General features: G+C 40.0%; 1 protein-coding gene across 6 annotated transcripts in view; it reads right to left on the reverse strand.

The window, feature by feature from the left end:
• Positions 1–27,853, reverse strand: part of TSPAN9 (tetraspanin 9) — a 168,187-nt gene that overhangs the window by 54,858 nt on the left and 85,476 nt on the right. The window contains exon 1 of one of the 6 annotated variants that reach the window (XM_056487223.1): positions 26,780–26,911. The exons of the other annotated variants lie outside the window; for them this stretch is intronic. Within the exon in view, the coding sequence (XP_056343198.1) occupies positions 26,780–26,896 (117 nt within the window). The 5' untranslated portion in view covers positions 26,897–26,911. Of the gene's footprint in view, positions 1–26,779; positions 26,912–27,853 lie in introns of those variants that run through there. 6 annotated transcript variants of the gene reach the window in all.

Raw genomic sequence — 27,853 nt, forward strand, 5'->3', positions numbered from 1 at the left:
GAAAATACTCATAAAAATAAATTTTGAGATGACAAATATAAGGAGGTATAACTGCTTCTTTTGCCAATAGTTCAGTGGGCTTTCTCTACCAAAGGATCTCTGGTTTCTCTGCTTCAGTTGTGCACTTGGGTAGTAATCCACAAAATGACACAAAGCTGTTTCTAATGATGAAAGCTAAACACACTCAATTAACTTATAACCTCAACTTTAGAACAGTCCAATTTTCTTCTTCCTTGGCACAAGACAATGAAAACAAGTTAGGTATTAAACACTCAGTACATCTTTTACAATCAGTGTTGCACAATCAGTTTCCAATCACAGTACCTTTGCAGGAGAAACAGAAACAGGCCACTTATCAGGTGATTAAGTGATTCACTAAAACTATCTGTTTAATTAGAAATAACAGTGGCAGGATCTGAGGCATGCCACAGCTTTACCATTACCCATGACTCTCTGAATTTCTGTTCAGCAGTATTTATTCTTCTGTTGTTTCTAAGAAGTTGGCAATGGGCACAAAAAATACCCTGAAAATGAGCACTGGGTCACCTAGCAAACTTCTGCAGCTACTGGGACAGAATTCAGTTCACTGGTTCTGCTTGATGGAGCATTAGAGTTATGCAAGAGCTTCACTTTCAGAGGCTTTCAGGACAAATTGTGGACAGGTTCTACTTTGCCCATTTTTAAATAATGTTAGGAATAGTCTATGAACCTCAGACAAGTGTGGGCCATTTTGACCTTATACATATTCAAAGCAGTTGGAATTCAAGTGAATTGAATTCTCCATTCTGCAACTCTATTACTGCCCAAAAAACAAAGTTCTTCTTTTGCTGCCTTCCCATTCCTAGGGGTAAATATGCAGTTTGAATGTACAGTAATAATCCCTGTAAGGAATTTTTGAGTGTTGTCCAACCACTTTGCTTTCACTTCCTACCATCACATAAGTTCCTACCATCACAGAAATTAAAATACTCGATACTTAGAAAAATACTAGAAAAGGACCTTACAGTTCACTTACCACTGACATGAGTGCATGCTGAGACTTTAAAAAGATGTTACAATGAGACATCTGTTGTGAGTACCCAGGTAACCTCATCTGTAGGTAGAGCAATTTGCATTTATTTATCAATCTAGATACTTATATGGCCCCCTCACTGTGTTACTAAGGCTTTTCACAGGTAGCCATGAATCTTCCCAGGAAATACCCTTGCAAAAGAAGCAAAATTATCTCCAGGTGAGAGATGAAGGACAGATATACAAAGGAATAGAGTGCACTGCTGAAGGTCAGTCTGAAAGTCTGAAACAACCATTGAAAGTCTATAGAACAACAATAATCAGACCAGAAGTCTCCCAAAATCATACTCTCATGCTTGTCCTTCCTCTCATGGTGTTTTGGCTGAGCAAAAGTAAAACAGAAACAGTAACATGACTTTTTGTGTCTCAAGCTGGAGACAAAATAATTCTCTCCGACTGAAATAAACACAGAACATTAAGAACACTGAGATTTTCTGTGTCATGCAATTGCAGATACCTTAGTGTGCATTTATTCCCAACACTCATGGCAAAATGCTTATATGAGAATTATCCTACCAATGCCTACTGCTGCTAGTGGTAGCTGTGAGAGATGAGTAACAGAGGCTATTTTCATCATAATTCTGCAGCAGCTCATACTGAGTTTATAGCATTTAGGAGCAAAGACGACATCAGTCTACAATTCAGGAGTTTGTTAAGAGTCCTTGCCCCGAATGATCACTTTTCATCAGCTTTAAATCCAGGCTGGGTGTATGTCAAATCTAGCTGCTTCCTAGCAAAATCTATGCAGATGATTCGAAGAAACATAGGGATGAGAGGAATTAAAATCTAACAAGGCAGAATAAGGAGTATGTTTTTCTACAAAGCATTACTTGCTTTTAGCTTCTGACCTTCACAGTACATAATGCTAATCTTTCCTGATTTTCATCCTGGACCACTAGGAAAAAACCCAATGCTTGTATTAGAAATTCCCCCACCACAAACAGCCTGATAACCATAGAAATGACACTGGTAAACAAGAGTATTCATAGCTTGGCTTTGATGGGCATCTCTTTGGGAAAAACACAGACTTCGACGAGTTTTTTTTGGTGCTCCTCAGACTGCAAAACTACTGGGAAGCTTAGAGGTGTGAATTGACTATAAAAGCAAAGCAGACAGAAGCACAGATTTAAGCTCAGAAAGGATCTTCCTCAAAGCAGGAATTCTAGGACCTGTGGGGGTAATTTGCTTACTCTGTAATGCCGTCCACTCACAAGGAGCACATGGTCATTTCTGAATAACAACGTCCATACTTCTGGACAGACCCAGATGCCTAGCATTTCTTGGAGAGTATGAGAGTAATTTTTTATATTTTTCATGCTTGGTACAAAAGACATTTAGTTTGATCCAATTTGCCAGAGTGTTTTATGGCTTACACATGGAGGGCAGGTCTACGAATGAATGCTGAAAGAGTCTTTCTGCACTGTAACACATCATACGTTGCCTGCCTGAATAAGTCCAATGGATTTTTTCTGTCCTGAGTTCTTAACCCCACCATCAAGTCTGAGAAAAAAGTGGGCTCACCCTGTCCATACCAAATCTGTCCTAAGAAGGGCTGTAGAAACAGCACAGATGTCCATACAACTTGGATGATGAAGAAATAAGAATGCAATACAGTAATCTGTGAGCACATGACAGCTAGCTGTGAGCAGCACTTCTCAGGTGCACTGCTCCCCTTGAAGCAGCTCATTAATGATCAGAGGCACACTTAATGAGTTTGAAGCAGCACAGGTTGGGGATGACAGAGCTCAGGCTGTCCTAGGGAAGACACAGATTCAAGCAGGAGCATTTAGTCTCCCTCCTTCCCCACCAGAAAGAACATCTTTAAATGAATTCTAATTCATAATGCCAAAAATCATCAGGACACCTCTATTTCACACCAAAGAGAAATCAGCTTATGCAAGAGCTGCACCACAGCACAGCCAGTGTGTGATCCTCTCACACCCTTGGCAGTACTGTAACCAGTCATTAAAGCCACCCAGCCAACCCTTCCTAATAGCTCATAAATCAGCACCACAATTCCAACATCTGTCGTTGAGACAGCACGTGAAAATAATGGGACCACTGAGATTAGAACCTGGTACTTCCCTGGGTCTTTCCTGTGCCAGACAAGGCATAAAAGGACATACATAAACCCCCCGGGTTAAAACCAGATAGGTCAAAAAAGGACTTTGTCTTACAGAGGTGACAAAAATAATTCAGCTTGAAAATATGGCAGCTGTAAGGAAAACCAACACATCATCCCAGCAATCTTCCCATGAGGGCCTTACTGAAGTACAGCATATTTAACTATTTCTGAATGGGAACACAAAGCAGTGTCTGCTGATTCTCAGCAGCAAATCCTGCAGCAAACAGCCTCTCTTTGGGATGACCCAGTTGAGCCATGCCCAACTCCAACAGAGATGGCCAGACCAGCTCAGCCCACCATGGTGTGACGTAAGATTCCACAATCTGGTATGGTAAGAAGCTGTTTTTCATTAAAATTCTATAAATTTGCTTCAGTACGTGTTTTCCCACAAAAAGTCTCTGGATGATTTAAGCACCCCAAGAGTCTCCACATCACTTATTCCAACCATCTACCTCCTCTAGCAACTCTTCACCCTCATCTACCCCTCTGGTAAGCATCTAGAACAGATGCCTAACATAAAGATCTTTTTCTTCTCATCCTCTGACACTTTTCTATGTGGTTAGGATGAGAGTTTTCACCCTTATTTATCAATTAAATGTCACCTTCAGCCTCTGTCTCTCCAACAGATGAACAACTTACTTCATCCCTCTGGAGAATTGAGCACCCTGGACCCATTCCTTCCTTTCCATCATCAGCTATGGAGAAACATTCAAGAGCAGTAAACATTTCAGGTTTTTTTAAATGTTCACGAATTTACTGCAAGAGTGATGGCACCAGGAAGAGACCCTGTCTTTGCATCCCTTTATTTGCCTCCTTTCTCACGTACATGAATTGACAAAAAAAGATAAAAGTGCTTTCTTTCCCCTATGTGCACCCTTTAATTAAGGGATGTTCCTTTAATTTTTATAGTACTCCACACATCCTTTTGATGCACTAGGGGATCACTACTACCATTTTATTAGTACTCTCCAGCAAGCCTTAAAAGGCTGTGAAACAGAATGATGCCATACTGTTGATGTAGATATTGAGTGTTACAGTCCCTTCCTGCACAAAGGTGGCTGCCTGCACACACTACACACTCCCATGAACTTGTTTATATCCTTTATCTTTCTCTTCCACAATGACAGGCTCATTGCATTTCTTTATTAAAGCCCTTCAGTTTTCCCAAGTGTAAAATATATTAGATGTAGAACTTCAGCAGGATAATAAGACTTAAACTAGGCTAGCTTCAAGTCAATACTTCCACTCTCAAGTGTCTGGCTTTAATTCTCAAGTCTACCACTAAGTGTCAACACTTGTACCCAGCTCTGGTGCTGATATTCCATGGCCAGCAACTTGACCCTGGCCACATAATTTCAATTATGCTTCCCATCTTTCTTACTTGTACAGTGCTTGTAATTCTCTGGCAGGGGAAGCATTCATTCCAAATATTTTTGCAGTAAACATGTCACAGTACCATGACAAAAGGCACTATGGAAGTGTAAAGTGATAGTAAAATGTTATTAATGTGTGTATGAAGATGCCATCACCTGAACTTCCAAGCACATTTTCAGCCCCAGAGAACACATCAGAACCAAGAAATAGTGCTGCAAGAAAACTAGCAAGGATATAATGAAGGGTACAATAACAATAACAATTTTTTTCTAAGATCGAGACAGAAACCTTTTATTTTTTCTTCAAGTGCTAATGCAAAACATTACTGGCATTTTTACAGTTCTTGGCATTCAGCAGTACTAAGAGTAGTAATCAAAGTGCTTTCCCTTCAACTGAATGAGACCAAAGAGAGAAATAAATTCTCTCATTGAAAAAAAATTGCAAAATACTTACATATTCATTTAGCTCTAAGTTTATGTTTGACACTCATTTTATTAACTTCCTATTCATCTAGAAAGAAAATTCCTTTGTAACAAAATAATTTGAGTTCTGTGCAGCAGCAAAACTTGAATCTAACACTGAAGTCATAACACACATACACACCTGCACATCTGTACAGCCAAACTGAGCAATCACCTCTTGCAACTATAAACTTCCATCTTTTACATTTTGTAAAGTGGAGGTATGCAGAAACATAACTGGGCAAATTGATTTTAGAATCAGGTTGAACCTGAAATTAAATGCTTTGTGACAGCTGTCACTATTTCTTTGTCGTGCATCAGAGAACATCAGGCCATACTATGACTTCAGCTGAAGTCTAAACTGACTAGTTCAGTGCTCTCATGACAACTCTTGTGCACATTTCTTATACCTTTAATTGATATTCAGGAGGACATTACATGTGAAATTCCACTTGCTACTTTCCTATCAAGAGTCTAAATACTCATAGGGTCTCAGTCATCTTTAAGCCTTGCCAGGTAAAATGCAACAGTACAACTCAGAAGCAATCTCCAGACCCTCAGCAGCCACTCCAGAGGCCTTCCACTACTTCTGTGGGTTTGCAGTTACCACTGTTTATTAGTCTACCAAAAGAAAACCCACAAACACCTTTGGAGAAAATTTCATGACTGCACATTCCCATGGCTTGTACCACAAGCAAACTAGGCAAAAAAAAAACCAAAAACCCTTTAGTCAAAAACTCTCCACTAGACTGAGCAACTTACTTTGCTAGCAGGCAATGTGCCAGTTGTAGGGAGAGCTTGGGAATATGTTGATGTAAATATACCAAATACAACTGATCATATTTCTCCACAGTACAGTTGCTAAAATGGCAAATTCAAGGAAGATGGGACCAAATGTTAAAGTTAACACAGAATACAAAACATTACATCCTAAGGATTCTCAACATGACCAAATATTTTATTCCTTAAAACAAAGAGGCAGCAGATCCTTGGAGACAGACATCTGAAGAACTGCATCTGGAGGACAGATAAACAGCATATGGGTCATAAGCAGAATGCTGTTGCAGTATTGTTAATCAAGATAGCTCAGCGTGATGTTTTTCATCCCTTTTTCCACAGGAACCAACTAAGAGCTATACTGTAAAATTTTGTTCAAATTAGCTTGGAAATGGACATGGATTTTAGCTGTAATAGCTTGTGTTTGTGCCAAGTATTGCTGCTATAACACATTTCTCTTGTTAATGTCTTTAAACTATGAGAACGCTGCAATTACTCTGCATTGATTTTAAACGCAGACTTAGCGCAGTAACGTCTCCAATTTGTAAGCAAAACATCAGCACTATAAATCAAACTGTTAAAGTCACTGCTTGAGCCAAACATGGGCAAATTAATAGAGAACAAGTATAGAGATCTGTCATTAGATATCTATATATTAATCTGTGGGCTTTGGCACGCACATGGCTTTATATGTTTATATCATCCACACGCAAGAGAATTGCTGAATGACAGTAGCTTTGCTGCTGTGTCCCTCACTGTTAGTCCATACACTCAGAGCTGAAGATGACTTGCAGGTTCTTCCTTCTGCAAGATTAAGAAGTGCAGTCACAGGAAAACCATTTGTTTGACATTACAAGCCTTTCACATACAGCCTTACAGTGGAAATGGTGTCAGAATCTCTAAACACTGTGCCATAAAAGAATGCCAGAAGAGCAGAATGTTGAATGAGCAAGTGATAATTACTTGATATAAGATTTGATTAGATCAATATCTCTGTGTAATGTAACAAAACACTTCATAACAGCACAGATGAAGCCTCCACAGTCAGGGCAATGAAATTAGAGAAATTCATTATATATAGAAGTTTCTTGCTCAGAAGACTAGAGATATTTCAAGGTTAAACTTGTGATGCATACAATAGCAACACTTAAGAAACAAGCAATGAAGTCAGAAAAAAGATTCCAATTAAAATTAAGTTCTGACACTTTGTCATTACACCTGAGCAAATGTGTCCAGCACAAAATGAAAGGCTTGTTTTTAAATCTGCCAGCTCCCAAAATGACACTATGGTTCCAAGAGGTGTGCTAGCTTCCTGATCTTTCCTTATCCATAACAGAGGTGTCAAAAATTCTCTTGTCTGTGATGTACACAACTGAAGAGAACCCCAGCACTGCACTGGATCTGCCTGGACACTCCATAGACATTGGAACATCTCAAAGGTGCCTTTGGTGCTCTCAAATGTGCGGCTAACACACAGCCGTGGGTGGGGGCAAATGCAGCCACTCAGACAAACCTCTGGGGGAAAAAAAAAAAAAAAGAAAAAAAGGAAGAAAAGGCAGGGGGAGGAGTGGGGAAGAAACACATTTCTTCTGAGTGTCAGTACCAGAGAAAGAAGCTGTTGTTGCTGCACTCTAACCAGGCAATGACTGCAAGGCACTTAATTTTCCAATTAATTAGATCCTAACTCTAAATGTAGAAGTAATTGATGTGTCAACACAGACAAATGAAACAACTCTCGACATAAAAGCAAGGATGTTGCTCTGCCCCTCGGTACTGCATGATGGATTCGATGATTTTTTGTAAAGAATTGCGTCAGTGAGAGGCAATGCCACTGCAGCTCAGCTGCTATGTAGTGGCATATTTATTATATAAGGTGCCTCTACATCATTCCATGCTTTTAGCAGGCAACACATCCCTACAAAACTCACCACCTCTTTTCCTCAACTGTGAAAACTCCTTTATCATGTTTTCAACATGCAGTTGACCTAAGTATTCACTGACACCATTATCTGTCAAACATGCTGCATGACATCAATTCAACACTTAAAATCGCAAAGAAATTTTTGCAAAGAAATCTTCTTTCAAAAGCTCTCTGAAAAATAGCAGCCAATTGCCCCCAGTTAGTTTGACTGTCACCAACCAAGACTTAAAGCACTAAGAACTTAGCACACACCAGTGAGCCTGCTACTTTCCCTTTATTTCCCTTTTGCCCAGGCATCATCCATTGCCATTTAATCAAATTTCCTTACTACAGTCTTTATGGGGCAAGGGATGTTTTCTTTATCTTCATCTATAATGACCACTAGAATGTGGAGTTTTATTGGGTTCTACAAACCTTACTGAAGTAATAAAGCTGGCAGAAAGAGGCACAGGGAAGCCAATGCAGAAGTTAGTTGGGAAATTTACATAACATCAGAGCAATTCCTCCCTATCTTTGTATTTTGTTCTATAAACACACACCCACACGTGTGCACACACAAACACAGAATTAGCAAGCACTATCAAGAATTGTTGTAAGCCTTTTTGTAATGCTAGTCTCTTTTTACAATTTCCTTTAATCTAACTAAATTACTAGCTCCAGGTAGGAAGCTTTTGACTAGCTTCTAAAATGCTCAATGGAAAGTTGCAAACTCACTGGCAACCAAGGCATTAAAAACAAAAATACTTCCAAACTTCCTTCACTAAGCCATGCAGCTGTTACAGGCCACTGTCAATGTGCTGTACAATACTCCAGAATACCTGAGTTCCTACCATTCCCCTACCTTGCTCATATATCACTACTAATCTCCCTTTGAAAGAAAAATGTATTAACAGGATACAAGAAATTCAGTAATAACTTGGGAAGACAAGTTTCGTATAAGTTTAAATGAGGGTTTTAAGAAAGTCAATTAATAAATGCTTTTTGCTTTATCCATTTAGTGTGTGCTGGCATTAAAGTAAGTAATCATCCAGTCCTTCAGAACTGAACTATAAATGTTAGCATGTAGGAATAAGAAGGAGTCAGATGACTCCAGGGATGACAGGCTGGTCAAGGGATATCCCATCTTTCAGCTTATCTAGGTCACCAGTTTGAAACAAATTGAAAAACTTCCCAGATAACAGGAAAGGACCTGTTGGCCCATCCCAGTCCCCATGTTGCTCACAGCAACTGGCAGCTTTTCTAACTTTAAACAGCAGCATTTGGGGATGAACAAGGACAAAGACTGCCTCAACCAGTTCTCTCTGGAACACCACCAGGATGAGATGTACAGGTGTTGAAAGCTTGCTTTATAGAACCCAAATTCCTCTGTTCTGCAACAAAAGGATACTTGCTTACACTAAGGACAGCAGACAGTTAACTTTTCACTGATTATGAAAGCTTCAGCACAGAGGAACTGAAAACAATTCCCATTTCAATGAGGTAAAAAAATTAGCTCAGACCATTCCCTCACGAACACTGTCTTATTCAAATGTTTTCCAGACTCTTAACACACAGCACTTGAGACAGATGAAAGGCTGATTCAAGTCAGTCCTTACTTCAGCTCTTTCTGAAATGGTATAAAAGCTTATCCTCCTCTCAAGTTGTTTAAACACCTTACTTTAGCTCTTTGAAATGCTGGCTGAGGGATGCTTCCAACTTCCCTGACTGACTCCTCTTTGTGCATACAGCATGTACACGAGGGGTTACACAATGGTTATTACAAACCCTCTGATTAGAAACCCCTTCTCTGGGCATACATCACAGCAGGCCTATATGAGTATGAATGAGAGCAAATTCCATAAGAATCCATTTCTACAACACCTAGGGAAAAAGTTCTCTCCTTATCTGCTTCACTACCAGCTTTGAAACGCTCCTTGCTACAGAATCACCAGTCACACGTTGCAACCCTACAAGCAGTGGTTTCTGACTTTATCAGAGCACTGAAGATAGAGCAGAAGACAAGAGAACAGCAGCAGCATTTCAGAGCCTGCTTCTCTAGCACACAGTGGGCTTGGCTTTACCTGTTTATGAACCTCCTAACTTCCAGATGTCAGATTCAGCAGCACCCCAAATACACTATCTTACTCCCTTCTGCAGGCAAGGACTAGATCAGCCAGCTTCTGGCTGCATGATTAAATCTGAGCACTGGCTGATCTCAAAATATTTCAGAAATATAGAGTAGTTGTCCAAAATTATATGCTTTAGATAATGGGCAACGAAGTTCTTTCCTAATAATAGAAAGTCTTCCAGAGAGAGCAGTAACAGGCGTATCTTATTTAGCAAAGTATACAGTGAACAGCTCTGGCTTGCAATAAATTTTATCTTCCTGTTAATTCAGATATAGTCAAAAGTGCACACAATTGGAGACAGCAGTTGAAGAAGCTTATGATATATATGAACATATTCAGAAATGTATTTAAAATTTAATCTCTGTTTAGAGACTTTCATTTCAAGATGCTGCTAACGTGTGCAGCAGACAAGCACTACACCTGGCATTCTCCATTTTATACATCTCTAATCTCTACACATCTATCTCTACACATTATCCGCTCCATACATCTCTGGTATTCTCTGTACATCTCTATTCCCTGGCATTCTTCTAGTCAGCATGAAAGGTGCTGACTAAGCATTTGCTCCTTTTGTGAAACAGCTTTCAAAAGTAACACAGCACAGGTTATGGTCTGTTTAAAAATCAAAGCCAGATTCTTGCGGGCTTCTCTAAGAAATTTTGCTGTGTGGGGAAAAGGAAAGAATGATTTTTACTTTACTGGCATAACTGCTTATTTGCATATGGCACCCATGATGGGCAAAGCACTGCTGTAATTCATGAGGAAGCAGAACTCTTGCCCCCCAAACCTCCACATGAAACAGGATCTCATTTCACAGAACAAGTAATAAAAATGAGGAAGCATTTCAAGAGAGTGCTGCAGTCACCCGATAAAATCTGCTTTGAAGTACATTGAATTGCTCTCTCCTCCACAGCTAAAACTTGCTCTTTGCCATTACAAGCAGGAACAATGTTATTGACCCCTAGGGTTCTTAATTCTCTTTTTTGTATTAACTCCTTGATTCTGAATGCCCCTTTCAGCTCTCTCGATAAATGGATCAATTGGAACAGAAGACAGCCGAGTGCTGAGTCATCATTCATCTCCCACTGAGCATACAAGGAGCTGAGCATAATCAGTCAATGGAGGACTTATTCTTAGAAATTTTCCAGTTGTTACTATAAGTCTCTTTCACTTCCAACATGTTATTAAAATGGCCCAATTACTTGCTTTCCAAATGGCCACTTAACCTTTTACTCTTTACACCTTTGTTTACAGTAAAAATTAACAGTCAGGTGTGTCTAAAACTCATATTTAAGAATGTAAAAACCAACCAAACACACGAAAAAAAACCCCAAACAAAGAAACAAAAAAACCCACAAGCAAAAAACCCACAATGGTACTTGGTATTAACTAATATATTCTGGATTATTTTTCTGTCTTCAGTTCCGCTCTTCAATTTCTTAGTCCTGTTTTCAAGCTTTTCTGCCAGGGCTAATGCTCTGCCTAGCTTTTTGGTTTGCTTTCTTTTCAGCTAGTAGTTTAATAATCACATTACTCTGGGATCAAAATATTTGGCAATATTGGATTTTTTCCATTTCTAACTCCTACAGTGATGTCTTATTGTTTGCTGGTAAAATCATCCCCTTACTGGTTTCAAATGAAGTTTAAATCTAGTCAAGGAAGGTAACAGCAAGAGATGGATCAACCCATACAGTGCTAGTATACACTGAAAAAACTATGTACTACACAAAGAGAAAAAACTTATTTCAGACTGAGACAGCAGAACACCAAAACGCTAATGCTGTTGAAAGAAACAGCACAAAATGACAATTCATTATTTCAAGGGTTTAATAGAAATTGATTTTTTTCATAACTTTGAGAGACTCTCCATTGTTTAATTTAGTCAGAAGACTATGAGCAGGTTCAAACACCAACCAACCAAACTGCTTTGCTTATAAGGACTCATCTCTCCTCCTCCTTTTCCCTTCCCTGAACCTCTGCTCACTGAGCATTGTAAGCATTACAACACAAGACATTCTTCTAAAAGTTTAACACCTAACATTTCCAGAACACAAAAAAGTGGAGAGCTGTTCTCCTGGGTAGTCATGTTCAGCTGCTTAGTAATGGGGTAACTAAGGATTCAGAACTGAGGACAAGAATTATTTAAAAAAAAATAAAAATCAGAGCCTGTGTAGCTGAAGCAGTGAAAATATGCTGGTTTGCCTCTTATCCAAAGGAAATAAACCCATCATCTGCTAGGATGGTTCATCTCTGTGAGAACATAGTTAAATAAAACATAAAACTTACTTCCAGTCAGCAGTCAAAAAGCAAATGTAGACCTGTGCATTTTGTCAGCTGACTGGGTTTTGACAAGAAAAAAGGAACACTAAGAAAATTGTGCTGAGCTCTCCTAATTCAGAACAAATACAGCAATAACTAAAGAACTGCTCTGCTCCTGAGGCTAGGCTATTTCAAATGCCATTTGTACTCACATTAGGTATGGGGGCCATGAGAAGCCAGTGGGGGAGAGACCTTACACCTCCCTCACTGCTGGGCCATGTACAAGCCAGTTTCTGTAATTTGCACAAAATGACAAAACATTTTGCTTTTTATATTTTGTTGCTCAAAGACAAGCAACCATCAAGTTATGCAGGGAGTAACTGAATGAAAAATTCACTTTTGCAGGGACAGTTTACATAAACTAACATAGTAAAAAAAGTAACTATACCCTAGGACACTAAAACAAACAGCAGATGTGTTTATGGCAAGTGTTCCCCAATATCACAAACAAGTAGTGAGATCTCCACACTAGCTGGAAGAGAGCCATTCGAGAGCCAGATAGTTTAATAAACAGTCTAGGGCTCTCTTGGGACTTTTTCAATCAGATTACATTCTTCTAAACACTAATCCAAAGCTAGCAACCCTCTTTCTTTGCTTTCAGATAGAGAAAAAGCTAAGTGCCACCTAAGCTGCCTAAAAAGCTCTGTACCACTTTTAGCAGAGCAGGGCAGCTGAACTGACCACCAGCGGTGTAAGCACCATTCCACCCAGGGATTCACACAGTGTCCAGTGGGCAATTAATGAAGAGGTCAAGATGAGGGACAACATGTGTTCCCCAAAGCATCTTAAATTCTTGAACAAAGTACTATTACCTCTTCTGTAACCATAGACACTGTTCCATGCTCATCCCAAGCCATGCAGCACTGGGCACCAGGAACTCTGACCCAGAGACCAGCAAAGATTATGAATCCCAGTTTGTTCCACAGTAGGCAAAATGATAGTGATGATCACAGAGAGTTTTGTCTGTTTCCATTGTTTCAGTCAGACACTCACTTGAACACCAGCCTGGCCAATCTACCAATCTCAGCTTTGCTCTACCAGCTTCCCCATCCTCTTTGGCCTAGAAGCTCATGAGGTCCCACCTCTTCTACATTTCTTTTCCCTTCCTATACTTTGTGAATTAATGCACCACCTCCAGAATGAATTCCACTCCTTTCATCAGCAAATATCATCCCATCAATCACTCTGCTTGCATATTTTTATCCCTTTACCTGCCTCATCTTCCATGTGTGTAAACTCCCAAAACAGACCCTGCCTTTAACTCTGCATCTTCACAAAACATGAACAACCAGGCCCAGACCTTTAGGAGTCTCCAGACATTCTACTGACACTTACATTAAGGCTTTTTTTCTCTAGCTGTGTTACTTGGTCAGACGTCAGCACAATAATAAGAGGACAGTAATAATAGTGGCAAAACCAAGAGTCACAGCACTGTGTGAGATCCACGTTATCAGCACAAGTTACAGCAGGGAAAATACCTAACTGTGACACCATGTTTGAGCCATGGATTGAAGAATAGTCTGCCCACTCGGACACCATGTGGAATTTAAGAAGGCAAAACATAATTACCCGAGCTGGTCTTGGCTAGGAGGCCAGGATTAGCACTCCAGCACTTCTGAAAGGAGGCCAGGAAGGTTGTTTTGCCTCTCACTCAAAGGAAATAAAACCATGGTCTGCTAGATGGCCCCCAAACACTATTTGAGGCATCATTTTAACACAGATTTGAGAAAAGTGTTTTTACTGATACACCTGAGTGATCTGCAGCATCAGCGCATTGTTCAGCAGTGCATTGGACCAGTATCAACCCAGAACACCAAGTGCTCTTCCCTGTCTCACAAATAACACATCCTTAGCTATCTTACATTTTCTGTAGATTTTTCAGCCACTTACACAGAGACTTTAAAGGAAATAGTGACCTAATTCTGACACTGTGGTTTCATAATGTAAAGATAACCTAATTCTTCAGTAGTCCCAAAACCCCTCTTCCTGATAAATGACCTTCTCCCTTGAGTATTTACTGTTACTTTCAGCAATTAGAGGACTGAACAGAATATGCAAACTGGAAATTAAAAAGCCTTGCTTTTCCTTTACATCAGTTAGGATGATGAGCACAAACAGAGGAAAACTGTGTGAATTTTACTGATGCGCTGCTCTGCATCCTAAGATATGGGCAATCAAATCTCTTGCTTCAGTGAGTACTGAGATCAGGGGTCATGAAAGAAAGCTGTTTTCCCCCATAACACAACACTATTGCTTTGGTGCATAGAAGATCCCTTCCATGTTTTTAAGTATCAACAGGTATGGGCTCTAAACAGATCAAGAAAGGTGTTGGTACTACAGTTCCGTTTTCCATTAGAAAAGACCATGGCCAAAGACATTCAGCAAACAGCAATATGACAAATTCCTACTGTATTATTAATCTGATCAAAAATAGTTTACATAATCAATTTAAAATACCTTAGCTCCCAATTCAACAGAAGAATGCACTGAAAACTAGACAAATCAACCAGGATACAGATCAGCTTAGCATGATTTACCCTTATGCATAGCTTGAAAAAGTGGAGGAGGGTAATATAGAGAATGGTCATGGACTTTTCAGGGTACAGGGTAACTGGATGGGGCCACTAACAAGAGTTAGTGAAGCAGAGAAGAGCTTCTCTGCAGCATCATGCCAGGCATGGAGAATCAGTGCTCTCAGAGGAATGCCTTCAGTGAGGAAGTGCAACAGATGAAGCACAGTTTTACCTTCCATCACTCCTGCATTACTGTCAGTGCAAGAAAGAAAGGCCTAACTTCTCCTAGAGCAACATCTTATAACAAGTACACCACTGCACATGGAATCTTCACACAGACACACAATCATGTTGATATTTGCAAGCATCATTAAAATAATCCAATAATTTAATTTTATTTCTTATAAACACTAATGATAATGCTAACAAATATTTTATTACAATTATGGGAAATCTGCCTTTTTGGATTGCTTTCCAGATGAAATGTTTGCTGAACATACACTCTTCACTTCTGCAGTCTTCATCTCTTCTGGAGGCCACATGTGTGCATGACAGTCTCATGTTACATCATCTGTGAAATTCACTGCACAAAACTCAATGCACTTGCTTTGAGAATTTGTGGCTTCCCAAGACTTCCTTCCAATGACACCAACTGCATAAATGCCCATGGAGCATAAAAGCAGAAGGGTAAATCCTCCACCCTGGCCTAAGAACTTCTAACAAAATGATTATTAAAGCAACAAACTACAAGAACTAAACAAAGTGCCAGGCTTCAGCATGAGGATGTGGGCCAGCTTGGACAGTATCCATTATTGGGAAGAAAGCAGAGTCCTAAGGACAACTCAGTAAGAGCAACAGGATGAAACTTCCAAAGCCCTCCTGGCTAACATCAATTAATATTTTATCAGTGAGCAGCATCCTCACTGAAAGGTACTCACTATGTCCTTTTCCTCTCCTTCACAAGTACTCTCCTCTAACAGATGGTCAGTTTACATGTGGTAATGATCCACTGTAATTAAAAACTCTATTCTCATTAGCAATCCTCCAAGAATACGACAGCTCTGGCTCACTTTTTCTGATGAGTATGTGTTTTGTTTAATGATAAACAGCAACCAGGAGGATAAAAAATCCAGTAAATTTCTACACTGGGGCTGAGTGGAGGGGTTGGATTACAGTTTCATAAAAGACAGTCAAAGACACCATTCACCAAGGTTGAGAATGCCAAGTTTGAGGGTCAAGACAGACCCTAGTAATCAGCATGTGCAGTTCAGCTGTCTTCTGGAAGGATGCACTAAGTGTAATTCATTCCCTTCACCTTTCAAGTCCTTTTCTCATTTCAAGTGAAATCAACATTTACAATCAACTGTTCTACCGTAATTACAGAATACAATAATCACAAACTCTGTTTTCTACAGAGACATAGATTTACTGCTTCCCCCTTCCTGCAATTCCTCTCCTCTCCAGCTGGAAAAGCCAGAGGGCCAACACAGACATATATTTTTCAAGAGTCATTACCTTCCCACTGACTCTACAGATCATTTTGGATTCAGTGTCATTGAGAAAGGAGACCTTGTGGACTACTGTCAGTGTCTGCAGAATTACTGACTCGAGAAATCTGTACCACCTGAGAAAGACCATCATCATCTAGAGGTCCTAAGGGGAGGAAGAACAGCCTTGCAGACAGGACCTTTAATAAAACCTCTGCAGACACAGGTTCAATTCTTAGTTCTTCCATAAATCATTCCCTAACACTCACCATCGGTAAATATATGGAGAAGCATTTCCCACTTCAGATCACAAACACTCAGCTGCTGAGAGCAGCTTTTACTGTTTTTTAATTCAGAATCTCATCAAGCAGAACCTCAGTTACTGACTGGTGTCCCTGAGATGGTACCTCTGCATATAACAGCACAGGCAGAGCCCCACTGTGCTCCACGCTAGGTTACCTGCAGTGTCCCAGGAGGAATAGCAGAATCACAGAGACAGACAGAATAATATAAGTTAAAGCATCCTCCCAGGACTAATTTCTTGGCTGGCAGGTCCATATTATGTTCTAGGGTTTAAGATAGGTTTTTTAAGTCTCTGCAGCTCCTCTACCAATTTTTCCCTTACTTCAAACTTCCCATGAGCCTAGCAAAAACCTGACTGCAAGTCAGGTAAAAAGCAGGTATTTTCTAGTGCCAGATCTGACTAGTAGATAGAAAGTTATAATTATCAAGAAAAAATTATTTCATGTGCCCGTGATGACACACAATCCCTCTTACAGGGAGCTCTATTTTCCATTTCAAGCAAATGGATTTTCTGTCCTGAGCATCAAAAATTTAAACCACTCATCCTCCTCAGTGTTTTGCATTGAGCATGGCTCTTTTCCAAAAGTCAATGTCAAAAAGCAGAAGGGAGGTCCAGTGTTAAATTACATCTCAATTTTTTCTGCATCAGTCATGTTTGGTTTGCAGTTTTCAAACACAGTTTTATGTGGTGTTTTTTCTGCTGACTCTGAATCCTGAAGTATCAGCCCTGGGTTTCAGAGACAAACTGAGCTATTTTCTTCTGTCACACTTTCACTAGTAGCAGTATTTTGGCAGGCAAGTTCTGCTCCATTGTGCAGGGTCTCATTGACTTAACAAAGCCACTGTTTCTGTGAAACATGCAGATCTGCTTCTGGGCTGGAGAAGCACTTAAAAGACAGAAAGCTAAAAGCTCTCCATGTTACCTCAGTCAATAAAATCAATAGATGTGACTACGTGCATCACAGGTGGCCAACTTAGAACATTTGAGTCACATAGGGACTGCAGATACCACTCATGGCTCAGCCCTATCTGACTACATTCCCAGGTTAGCCTCATGTAGCAACTAAGCACAGATGTAAGAAGCTGTGGTCACCTCACTCTCTTGAATTACTCATAGAAATCACCTTCCCCAGAGCTCTCCTAAAGATGAGGTATGTACCCTGTGGCATTCCACTGCTGAGAAATTTAATCCATGTCTCATAGGGTGGGGAAGAGTGGGACACCTACAAGATACAAATGGCTTCATTAAGTGTCACTTTCATACAGCTCTTGGACCACATACAGTATAGCTAATAAAATGGCATCTCATCTGCTTGCCACTTCAGAGGTCATTACAGCTACATGAAAAAATAAACAAGGGCAAAAAAGCAGAAAGATGATCTAGAGCAGCAGGGGGCCTGACTAGAAGAGAAGTACACAGGGCTGATCTCAGGCCTGACACATCCTCCTGCATGGTCCTGCTAAGACAGTCAAACACTCAGGTGCCTTGTAATCCTCAATAAAAGGCTTTGAAATTTGAAGAAGAAAGGTGTCTTAACACCCCTTGTCCCTATCTTCACATTAGATTTTTGTTAGTTTCCCTGTCAGGAGCACAGGGAAGTATTAGGCTTCTCATTGTAGCAGGATTCTCTGCCTAGAGTTGGGGAAAACCAGCTTGAACATTTTTATTTGCAAAGCTATCAGTGGTCAATGGAGAAAGAGATGCCATGCTGGTTTTGGTGCTGAAAAACGCTGCAACCAGATGGACTCATCAACCCCAAAGTCAAACATACTGAGAAAGAAAAAAGTACTTGATAAAGGACCCAAGAAGTGGTACTACTTACAACTTAAATAAAGATGCTGAACTGGCACAGCTGGCTTGGAGACGTAGGACTGACAGTCAATCACTTTATACTATAAAAATCTATTCCCACTTTTTAACTGTGGAGTGTTCTAACATGCTCCTTCTCCAAGTGTGTGTGTGGGAATTCCTCCTTTGACTGGGGATGCTCCTCAAGGTTACTCCTCAAGGCTGAGCAAAAGAGATTTCCCCACAGTCATCAGAACAGGTGAGTAATATCAATCTCTACCTAATAATTGATTTTGCTAGATTTAATATATTTGCTTGAATATTGCTCCAAAAATAGTACACTATACTAGTAGTTATAGCTACCTATCCTGATTAAGATCTTTTAGTCTGATCATTATAGTTATTATGATAAGTTTAAATAAATAATTTATTTTATAATCTAGACAGAGTGAGAAAGATTTGGGTTGCCATCCTTAATCCTGCAGGACAAAGTTCTATAAAGGTTCAATTACATCTATATAATCCTTTAGAGATAAACTGTTGGCAGAGGCTGAGGCCAAGATTGATTCTTTGATTCCAGTTGTCCTAAGACTCCTCTCTGAGAAGAAGTTTAGAAAGCAGGAGGATCCTTTCTGCACCTCATTACTCAACAGGAAGGCTTCTTTAATACATTTTGTCTGAAGCTCCCATTCTGCCTGCAACACTCATGAGTCTTGATTTGATTTATATATTGAGTTATGCTCATGAAAGGCAGCAGTAAAAAGTGAATTTCACATAGCTAAAAAGTAAACACAGTATCTGCAGGTCCTTGGGTTCTTCCCACTTTTGCCCCCCCCCCCAGTTTTTTCTTAGCAAAACAAAAAACTACAAGGTTTTTCATCAGCTGCAGAGATAAGATGCTTTCATGCTCTGCCAGTGTATGCCAAACCTATTTGGAAGGCAGCATCACCAGGCATCTTTTTGTGAGCAAATCTATTAAAAGAAAGCTCTGTAAAGAAATTGCCTCGAGGCTCCAGTTCAGTGGTAGCTATGGCAGTGTTCCTGTGCTGTTGGCTTGTACTCACTGTGGAAAGTCCCCACAAAGTCATGAATAAACAGAGCTCTTTATGCTTTTGCCATGGGATCACATGGGCGTATCAGCCCAAAATGAGCAGGAATCTCTTTTACAAAACCCTACTATTCTGAAGGTAGAAGAATGGGTTCATTTAAGCAGGTCTTCCTAACTCAGTACCTTTGAATAAGAACTGTTAAATAAAAGCTCATGCCATTTGTCAGCTGAAATGTATTTTCTATCTCCATTGCTGTATTTGAGTGACTAGGCCTTGAAAACAACTGTTAAAACTCTCTTTCTAATTAATACTTTAAACAGCAATAACTTGGAGTCATGTGACTTAACAACAACTGTATCAAGGTAACAGTTTTTGCTCAGTGCCAAGGACATTTTAAATTAAGTCTCCCACTGCACGACAGACAACTCTATTCACAGAAACAAGAAACAACAGAAAGAAAAAGACAAAAACAGTAAAAAATGCCAAAACAAATCCATGTGCCCTGTGAGTATGCAAAGGGAAACATCATCATCCCTACTCGGGCACAGCAATGCTAAACTGAATATTCAAGCTGAGATCCATCACACTTTGCTAAAGCCATCTACAAAGTAGCAATGTAGAAGCTCTTCTAATAAGGTTTACCTGTCTGATTTGCAGCACCTCCCTCACAACGAGTTTAGCCTTAATCTATCACCTCCAAAGGGAGCTTTTGGGGAATCTCTCAGGTGCAGCATCCATAGCACACACCTCCATAGCACACATCTTTAAGCACAGGTAGGTAGGTAGGTAGGTAGGTAGGTAGGTAGGTAAAGAGAGAGAGAGAGAGAGAGAGAGAGAGAGATAGATAGATAGATAGATAGACAGACAGATAATTAAGCAAGATGACTCCTGTCCACGGAACTGGAAAGTCAATGGAGTTTTCCTGACACAAAGAATTCTGTCACAAGCTGTTGAAAGCAAGCTTAACAAATCCTCAGGCAGTAGCATCTGGCCAGTCAAAGTACCAGGCACTATAGAGTTTGAAAACTGGCCATCAATATTCTTCTCTCAAAGTGCTGATTTCATCAGCAGCAAAGCCCAGTCAGAGATGAAACCTTTCAAAGATCTTACTTTTGATGATGATGTCAAGTCCAGGACTCCACTTGAAATTGTTGGGTTTTTTGGTTGCCCGTTTTGCTGAGGATTTTTGTAACTGATGGCTCAAGCATAATTTTCTAAAAATGTATTTCAGATAGGACTGTAGATCATCATGGCTTGATTTTCCAAGAGCATGCAGAAGTGTTAGAAAATGCAAACTTTACAGAAAACAATACTCTATTAAAAAGGCATTTTTAATGGGCTTGACTATTGTCAAGAACTCACAACCAATTCCAGTTCATGACCAAGAGTATTCAGTCTTTCTCCAGTGTCCACTGTTTCACCTTGGAGAACCAAATGTTTTTGTAACCTCTTCTTCCTCCTTCTTCCTGGAGTGCCAGGCAAAAGGCTGCCTCTCCTTCATCTCAAGGAGCTGAGCTGTGACTTACCATTAGAACAACCTCAAACTCAATCTCATGTAATGTCATGCTCTCTATCAGGGTTTCTTAATCACTTCTAGATTAATAATCCTTCAGAGAAAAAATAATTTAGGGTCCATCCAGCACAGTGATGACACTTTCACATCTCTGTGGCAAATTCTTGTGCTCCCAAGATTTTTCCTTTCAATCTTATGCTCCTGAATCTTTACACTGCCTTTTGTTTCAGCATGGTGGTGTTTATCTCAGCCCTAGGACAGATCTTAAATCTATACAGTCTATATAATCCTAGGCAGACATAATTCAATAAGCCTGTTTTTCCTTTTCACGCTATTGGGTTTGAACATTTTCTTTGCTAAACCTGCCCACAACACATCCTGTAACACAGAAAACCTTGAGCTGACTACCCATAAAATATATTGCGTCAATGGCCAGACATAAATCTGGGCTGATGCTGCAGCAAAAAGAGCCACTGCTGAAATGAATGTCACATCAGGTTGCGGTCTCAGAAGAACAGACAGAAGCAGGAGACACTACAGGGCAGAAACAATAAAGATAGAAGCATCCCTCTCTCCCCCAAGCTGCTATGAAGCAAAAAATTAGGCCAGAGACTGTCATTAAAGCAGTATTGTAATTAGAGCTCCTAGAACCTTTTAGAAGTAAGCTGAGGATAGAAGGAAGTTTCTTTAGAAGGTGCCGAGCTTCTTTCAACAGAAAACAGAAAAGCATCTCTCAATCATCCACTCAAAAATGTGAAGTCACATGAGAGAACTGTGTGCATGCAGGCACAGTGCTATCAGATTTATAAAAGCAGTGCCTCATGCAAGTGCAAATGAACCCTCTCAGCTTTCTCTGGTGGAGGCTGGGAAAGAAAGCAAGTAAGCCAGCAGCTGTTATTCTTCAGAAACCTGATCATAACCTCATCAGGATCTTTGCTTCCTCACTCAGTTACTCAAATTCTGAACCACAAAAGAGCAGGTATGACAGTACCAGCAAGGCTGGGCATGGAGAAAAGATCAGTAGGTGTACAGCTGAAAGTCAGGCAGAAACAAATTGTGTGCTGTGGATCCTAGCAAAAGAAAGAAAGGAGGAAAGAGACTGTGGGAATACAGAGGAAGAGATTAAGGATAATTTTATCCTCCCATTTCCCCCTCATAGTTCCTTATGAAGCACATAGCAAAGTTTTAGAAGACAAAAATACTTCTATGTTTATATTTCCACAAGAAAGCAAATTACATTAGTATTGTTTCCCTCCTTTCACATTCATTTTATGCATACCTCTCTTGAATATGTTTGTTAGAGAACTCTTTGTAGATCCAGAGTCAGGTTCCCCTAATTGCAGTAGTAAGAGTTCTTGAATAATAAGGAAACAGAAACTATCCAGACCTAAACAAGAAATTTTTAATTCTTTCCACTGCTCTGGCTCCACTCCTCTATCCTCCTGAAGTGCTCTAATGCTACCTGTTTGTTTGTGCTCCTGAGAGCTTCCCAAGACACAGGAACTGGGAGAGCCAATGCCTACAAAGTGTTATACACGGAATCATAGAATGAGGTGGGACACCCCATCAGGGATGCAGGGAATAAGGACAGCCTTGAGGAAGAACAAATTTCATTCTATTTTTTGCATGTCACCTTCTGAGATGACCAAAAAAAAAAAAAAAAGGGGAGGAGGAATGCTGCAAAGAACTAATAGTTTCCTGAGAAACATATTTCATTGTGGGAAACACAAAGCAAAAAAAATATCACTGGTTAAGAACCAGAAAAATTAGAAGTAAGTAACAATTTAAACATCAGTGACATTTCTGGTAACGTGTCTAATGGCACAGTACAAATGAAAATTAATCCTTAACTTTCTAATTTGGATTTATGGGAGAAGTATATAATTCAGTGGATCTTCAGCATGTAACATACAGGGAGTATTTCAGCTTTCCAAAAGCATGTGCTGCTTCAATCAGGATATGTCATTGGAATAGGTTGGGGAGTACTCATTAAATCACTTGTTTATTATTCACACTACAGGAATGTGAGTTCTATTGGTAAAATGAATCAATCAGAGAGCAAAGAGCTGTTCTCTGGAGTCTGCATTAATCAGCCAGACAAGCTGTCACTAAGGATTGGGTCAGGCTCACAGCACAGCATCCAACCAGTGGGGAAAAAAATCCCCGAGACGGCTGGAACAGGGAACAGTTCACCCATTTAAAGCTGTCCCCAGAGGCTTGTGTCAACCATTTATTACTGCTCACACACAGCTGCAGAAGCTTTTAAGTGAGAAACCTGCATTCTCGGACGTTCCAGAACTGTGTGGAAACATGCTTGATCTCACCTAGTTCTGGGAGGACAAGCAAGATGAAGTATCCTGAAAGAAGTACTGCTGGGCTTTAATACAGCCCTCTAAAGAAAATGCATTCATGAACTTGGAAAAGGTCTAAATCTAGGACAGATGTCAGAACAGATACACTGTTGGGAAATACTCAGAGCTGTCATGTAGTCTGCGCTTCAATAAAACGTTTTTTAAAAAACAACACTATTTTTACAGACTATTTTTCATACAAGCCTATTGCTTTCAAGGTTTAGCTTGCCCAGACTTCCTCAAAGTATATTGTATAAACTCCCTCTAAAATATAAAGTATCATTTTTTAAAATGTCACTCATGAGAATGCACAAAAAGAAAAAGCTTTTTGGTTTTTTTTAAAAACCCAAACAAAACAAAAACCCACAATCATTAACCTACCCCACTCTCTACCCTGCTGGTAAAGATCATGAACTCCTAAAATCTCATTAGTTTGAGATATACACTCTGCTAATGAGAATGAACATAACAGAGAATACAAGCACTAACTTGGCTGCAGGAGCCCTAAACAGACCAGAAACGTGGAACAAAAAAAAAAAAGCAGTCAGCAGTTCTGATAATACTGTGAAGCTGTGTAACACACATAGCAACACATAAAATCAATACATTGTACCAGAGAACACAATCACACACTGCGGCCACTTGGATGGAGGAGTGATAAGATCAATGTTTCTGTTCTTGTCAGCACTTGTGCCAACTGCACCTTCAAGCTGGATGGAGTTTAAAACTGAGCATGACCTACAGGGACAGAGCTGCAGGACAGGCTACAAAAATTGCTGAATAGCTGGAAGAAGAAGTGGTTTAACTGAAGTGTACTTCAGGGGAGGCTGCCTGGGAAGGCAGTTCTGGAGGGAAAACTATAAAAGGATGAGTGCCTAATTGCAGCGATGTAGTATGAGTGCAAACGCTCAGAAGTGAGGAAGAAAATCTTTCTGTCCTCACAACAGAGCTTCTCCATCTCATGGAATTCTATATGGAGCACTGTGCATGCTGCTGCTCTAAACTTGATGTCAAAAGCTACATCACAGAACTGCAGAAATATTAGTGTAAGCATTTAAATACAGCCTCAGGCAGCATTGGCAAGACTGTATCCAGCAGATTAAGAGATGTGATTATTCCACTCTATCCAGCACTTGTCAGACCACACTTGGACTACTGTATACAGGCTTGGTCATCCCAGCTCAAGCAATTAAACACCAACCTGCATTGTTCCACCAAGACAAATAACGAGCACAGACTGTTTCATGGAAAATTTTGGCATGGCTATAAGAAAAAACTGAAAACAAACTGAACTAATTGAAAACAAACATTAGAATGGATTACCAAGAGAAATGGTGGCATTTCTCTTGCTATAAATACTCAGTGCTGAGCTTGACAGGGCCCTAGGTAACACAAACTAAGGATTTCCCTTCAACAGAAGGTTGGACCAGATGTTCTCTAGAGGTTCCTACCAACTTAGAGTTTTTTCTATGATTCCATGATATAAACATATGCTATGCTATATGAACTGCTAAATACTACTTTTGCCATAAACTCATTTTAAATTAGATATTTTCTGATTTTTCTTTCCATTCCAGCAATAAAATAAAAATATTTTAAAAATAGTAATGACAAGACAAATGGCGGATGGTTCATTGTTTTTCAGAATAACTGTCAGCATCTATTGAAATTAGCAAGCACAAGACTTAAAGAAAATTCTCTTTCACAGAATATTTAATTAAACAACTAGACTTTCTGCCAGATAATTTTGGATAAATGGCTGAAAGGAGTTCCATTCATTCATTCATTCATTTATTCATTCATTCAATTCCTTTAATCTCTATTAAGCATTTTTTACCATATACTTTAAAAGGCAAGATACACAAACTTTTGTTCTGATCTAGCATATCCAATTTTGCATTTGAGTCTCATGAATGGGAGGTAAATCAATACACCAGAAGTCAAACATAGTAGTATTAAATTGTAACTCCACTACGGTTTATTTGGATCATGAATTTAAATACTCAAAACAGAAACATGCAAATCCTACCGCTAATAAGGTGAACCTTACCACTAATACCTACTAAATCATGAAGCACAACAATTATTTATTACAATTAAGCTGGAAATGGATGAACAGACTCAGAGACAAAACAAGAACAAAATCCAGCAACAGCATCAGGGTCTACTTCTACCTAAAAGCAGAAAGACAAGCTCAAATTTCCCAAGAAAAAGGGATTCCAACCTGCCAAAGTAACAGACAGCTCTATCACACCAACATCGTACATCATAGCCACCTCCACAGGCATATTCTATTAAGAAAGCAGATAATACATAAAAAGAGCCTAAACAAACACAAAAATAAAGTGGGAGCAAATCTAACTCCAGCAATCTGCATTTTAGACTGCATGCTGTAAGACCCAAGACCAATGTTGCACTGAAAGACATCCCAACCTTCTCCCAGATGCCGAGAGTGCAAAGAAGGATGCCACCTGAGAGTCCTCTCTATGTTCCACATGCTGAAAAAGCTGTTAGCACAAACACTGCTCAGCAGTAAAAGACTAACCTATGGCTTGAGGCGCTATGGAAAGTAGGGAGAAATCCTACTGCCAGCCATGCAACAACTCTGCCTTCTGTGTTAAATCCTATGTTGGGTTATTTATTAGTTTTGGAATATACTTTATTTGCTGGTTTGGAGTCATAAAAATATATTACAATGAAATCAATAAAGAGAGATACCCCACAGCCAAGTTTCACCTTAACTGTCATCATGTTGTTGGGTGACAATCTCAAGAAGAGACCTCCAAGTTTACTCTGTGACATCTTGCAGATGGTGAGGAGGTTTAGGGTTTATGTTGTGTCATAAGAAAACTTCCACTCCTCTAGGTACTTCTGGATGTCAGTGGCATGATGACAGACCTCTGGAGTACACAGCCAAATAAAAGGATACTGAATCAGTCCTAAACCTGTTAGGAGTTTTGTGCCTGCAGACAATGCAGTGTGGAGTTCTGAGGTGGCTTGGCTCTGAAGTCTCTCACAAGGCACATGGCACGTAACAGATGGTCAGCTGCTTAAGACACTTACCAGGGACTTCAGGGATCCAGATTCAGTTTCAGTTTAACTTTGTACAAGTCTCTTAGAAGGACACATCTACACCATGGATATAGACAGATTTAAGCTGTCTCTGCCCAAGCTAATCTGGCAATGAAAGTGCAGGAGGACTGCTGAAGACACCCAAGCTTGAGGGAAGTGATCAGCAGGATTTCTGAGCCTGTGGGCACTGCCATGCAGACCTCAACACAAGCCTCTCCGTGTTAAAGTCTGCTGCATGTGGACTTCTGTCCTGGTTTTGGCTGGGACAGAGTTAGTTTTCTTCCTAGTAGCTAGTACAGTGCCATGTTTTGGATTTGGTGTAAGAATAACATTGATAACACAGAATCACAGAATGCCTTGGATTGGAAGGGACCTTAAAGATCATCTAATTTAAATCACACTGCCATGGGCAGGGAACCTTCCACTAGACCAGGCTGCTCAAAGCCCCATCCAACCTGGCCTTGAACATCTCCAGGGATGGGAAATCCACAGCTTCCCTGGGCAATCTGTGCCAGTGCCTCTCACTTGTTGCTGAGCTGTGCTTACCTTGAGTTGAGGACTCTTCAGGGTCTCATGCTCTGCCAGCAAGGAGGTGCAGAAGAAGCTGGAAGGGAGTGTGGGCAGTACTGGCCAAAAGGATGTTTCCATACCACAGAATGTCATGCTCAGTACATAAACTGAAGGGAGTCAGCCAGGAGCCATCAATTGCTGCTCAGGGATGGGCTGGGCATCAGTCAGTGGATGTACTGTACATTACCTGGGGGTTTGGGGATTTAATTTATATCTCTCTCTTTGTTATTTCCCTTTTAATTACAATTATCATTATGTAGTTATTGTTATTACTATATTTTAGTTCTATTATTAAACTGCTTTTACCTGAACCCACTTATCTTTCTCATGAGTCTCCTCCCCATCCCACTGGGGTAGAGGGGTGGGGAAATGAGCAAGCAGCTGTGTGGTACTGAGTTGCTGGCTGGGGTTAAACCATGACAACTTGCTAGTTCTGGTCTCTAGTGGCTCTCAGCCCTGTGCTCAAATGCAGACATTCTCTTTGTTTTGGTGTCTCAGCTTTCCATCTGTATCAGGAGGATAAAAGCCTTATACTTATAGGCCCATACTTACAGGGTGTCAAGAGGATAAATACATTAAGTAGTCCTAAGGCACTCTGGGATTATGGCAACAGATGTAATATCAATTCCTTAAAGTAGTGAAAATGGAGAACAGGGGGCGATTGAAACTCTAAGGAAAGAGCAATTGAGAACATGAAGTTTATTTTTTTTCTAATTTAACCGTGTCTCTGCATCCAGAGGACACTGCAAAAGAAAAAGGGAAACTTTTGAACACAGCAATAGCTTGATGAAAGGTAAGAAGTGGGGGATGGGCACAGAAGTAAAGGATAAGATTCTTAACCATCAATTCAGTTTAAAACTACTATGAAATGAGACAAAAAGAGATGTTTGCATTTCTGAATTACAATCTATTCATAGATACCTCTCCTACCTGCTTAATTAAGAGCATTACTAGTTGGAAACTCTTGGAGACAATACAGAAGAAGAAAGGAGTCTTGTGAAGAATCCACACTTCTCATCAGTGACACAGCTACTAACAAAATGTAAGTAT

This window comes from Oenanthe melanoleuca, chromosome 1, assembly GCF_029582105.1.
Source record: "Oenanthe melanoleuca isolate GR-GAL-2019-014 chromosome 1, OMel1.0, whole genome shotgun sequence".
In the NCBI taxonomy this organism is placed as follows: Eukaryota; Metazoa; Chordata; class Aves; order Passeriformes; family Muscicapidae; genus Oenanthe; species Oenanthe melanoleuca.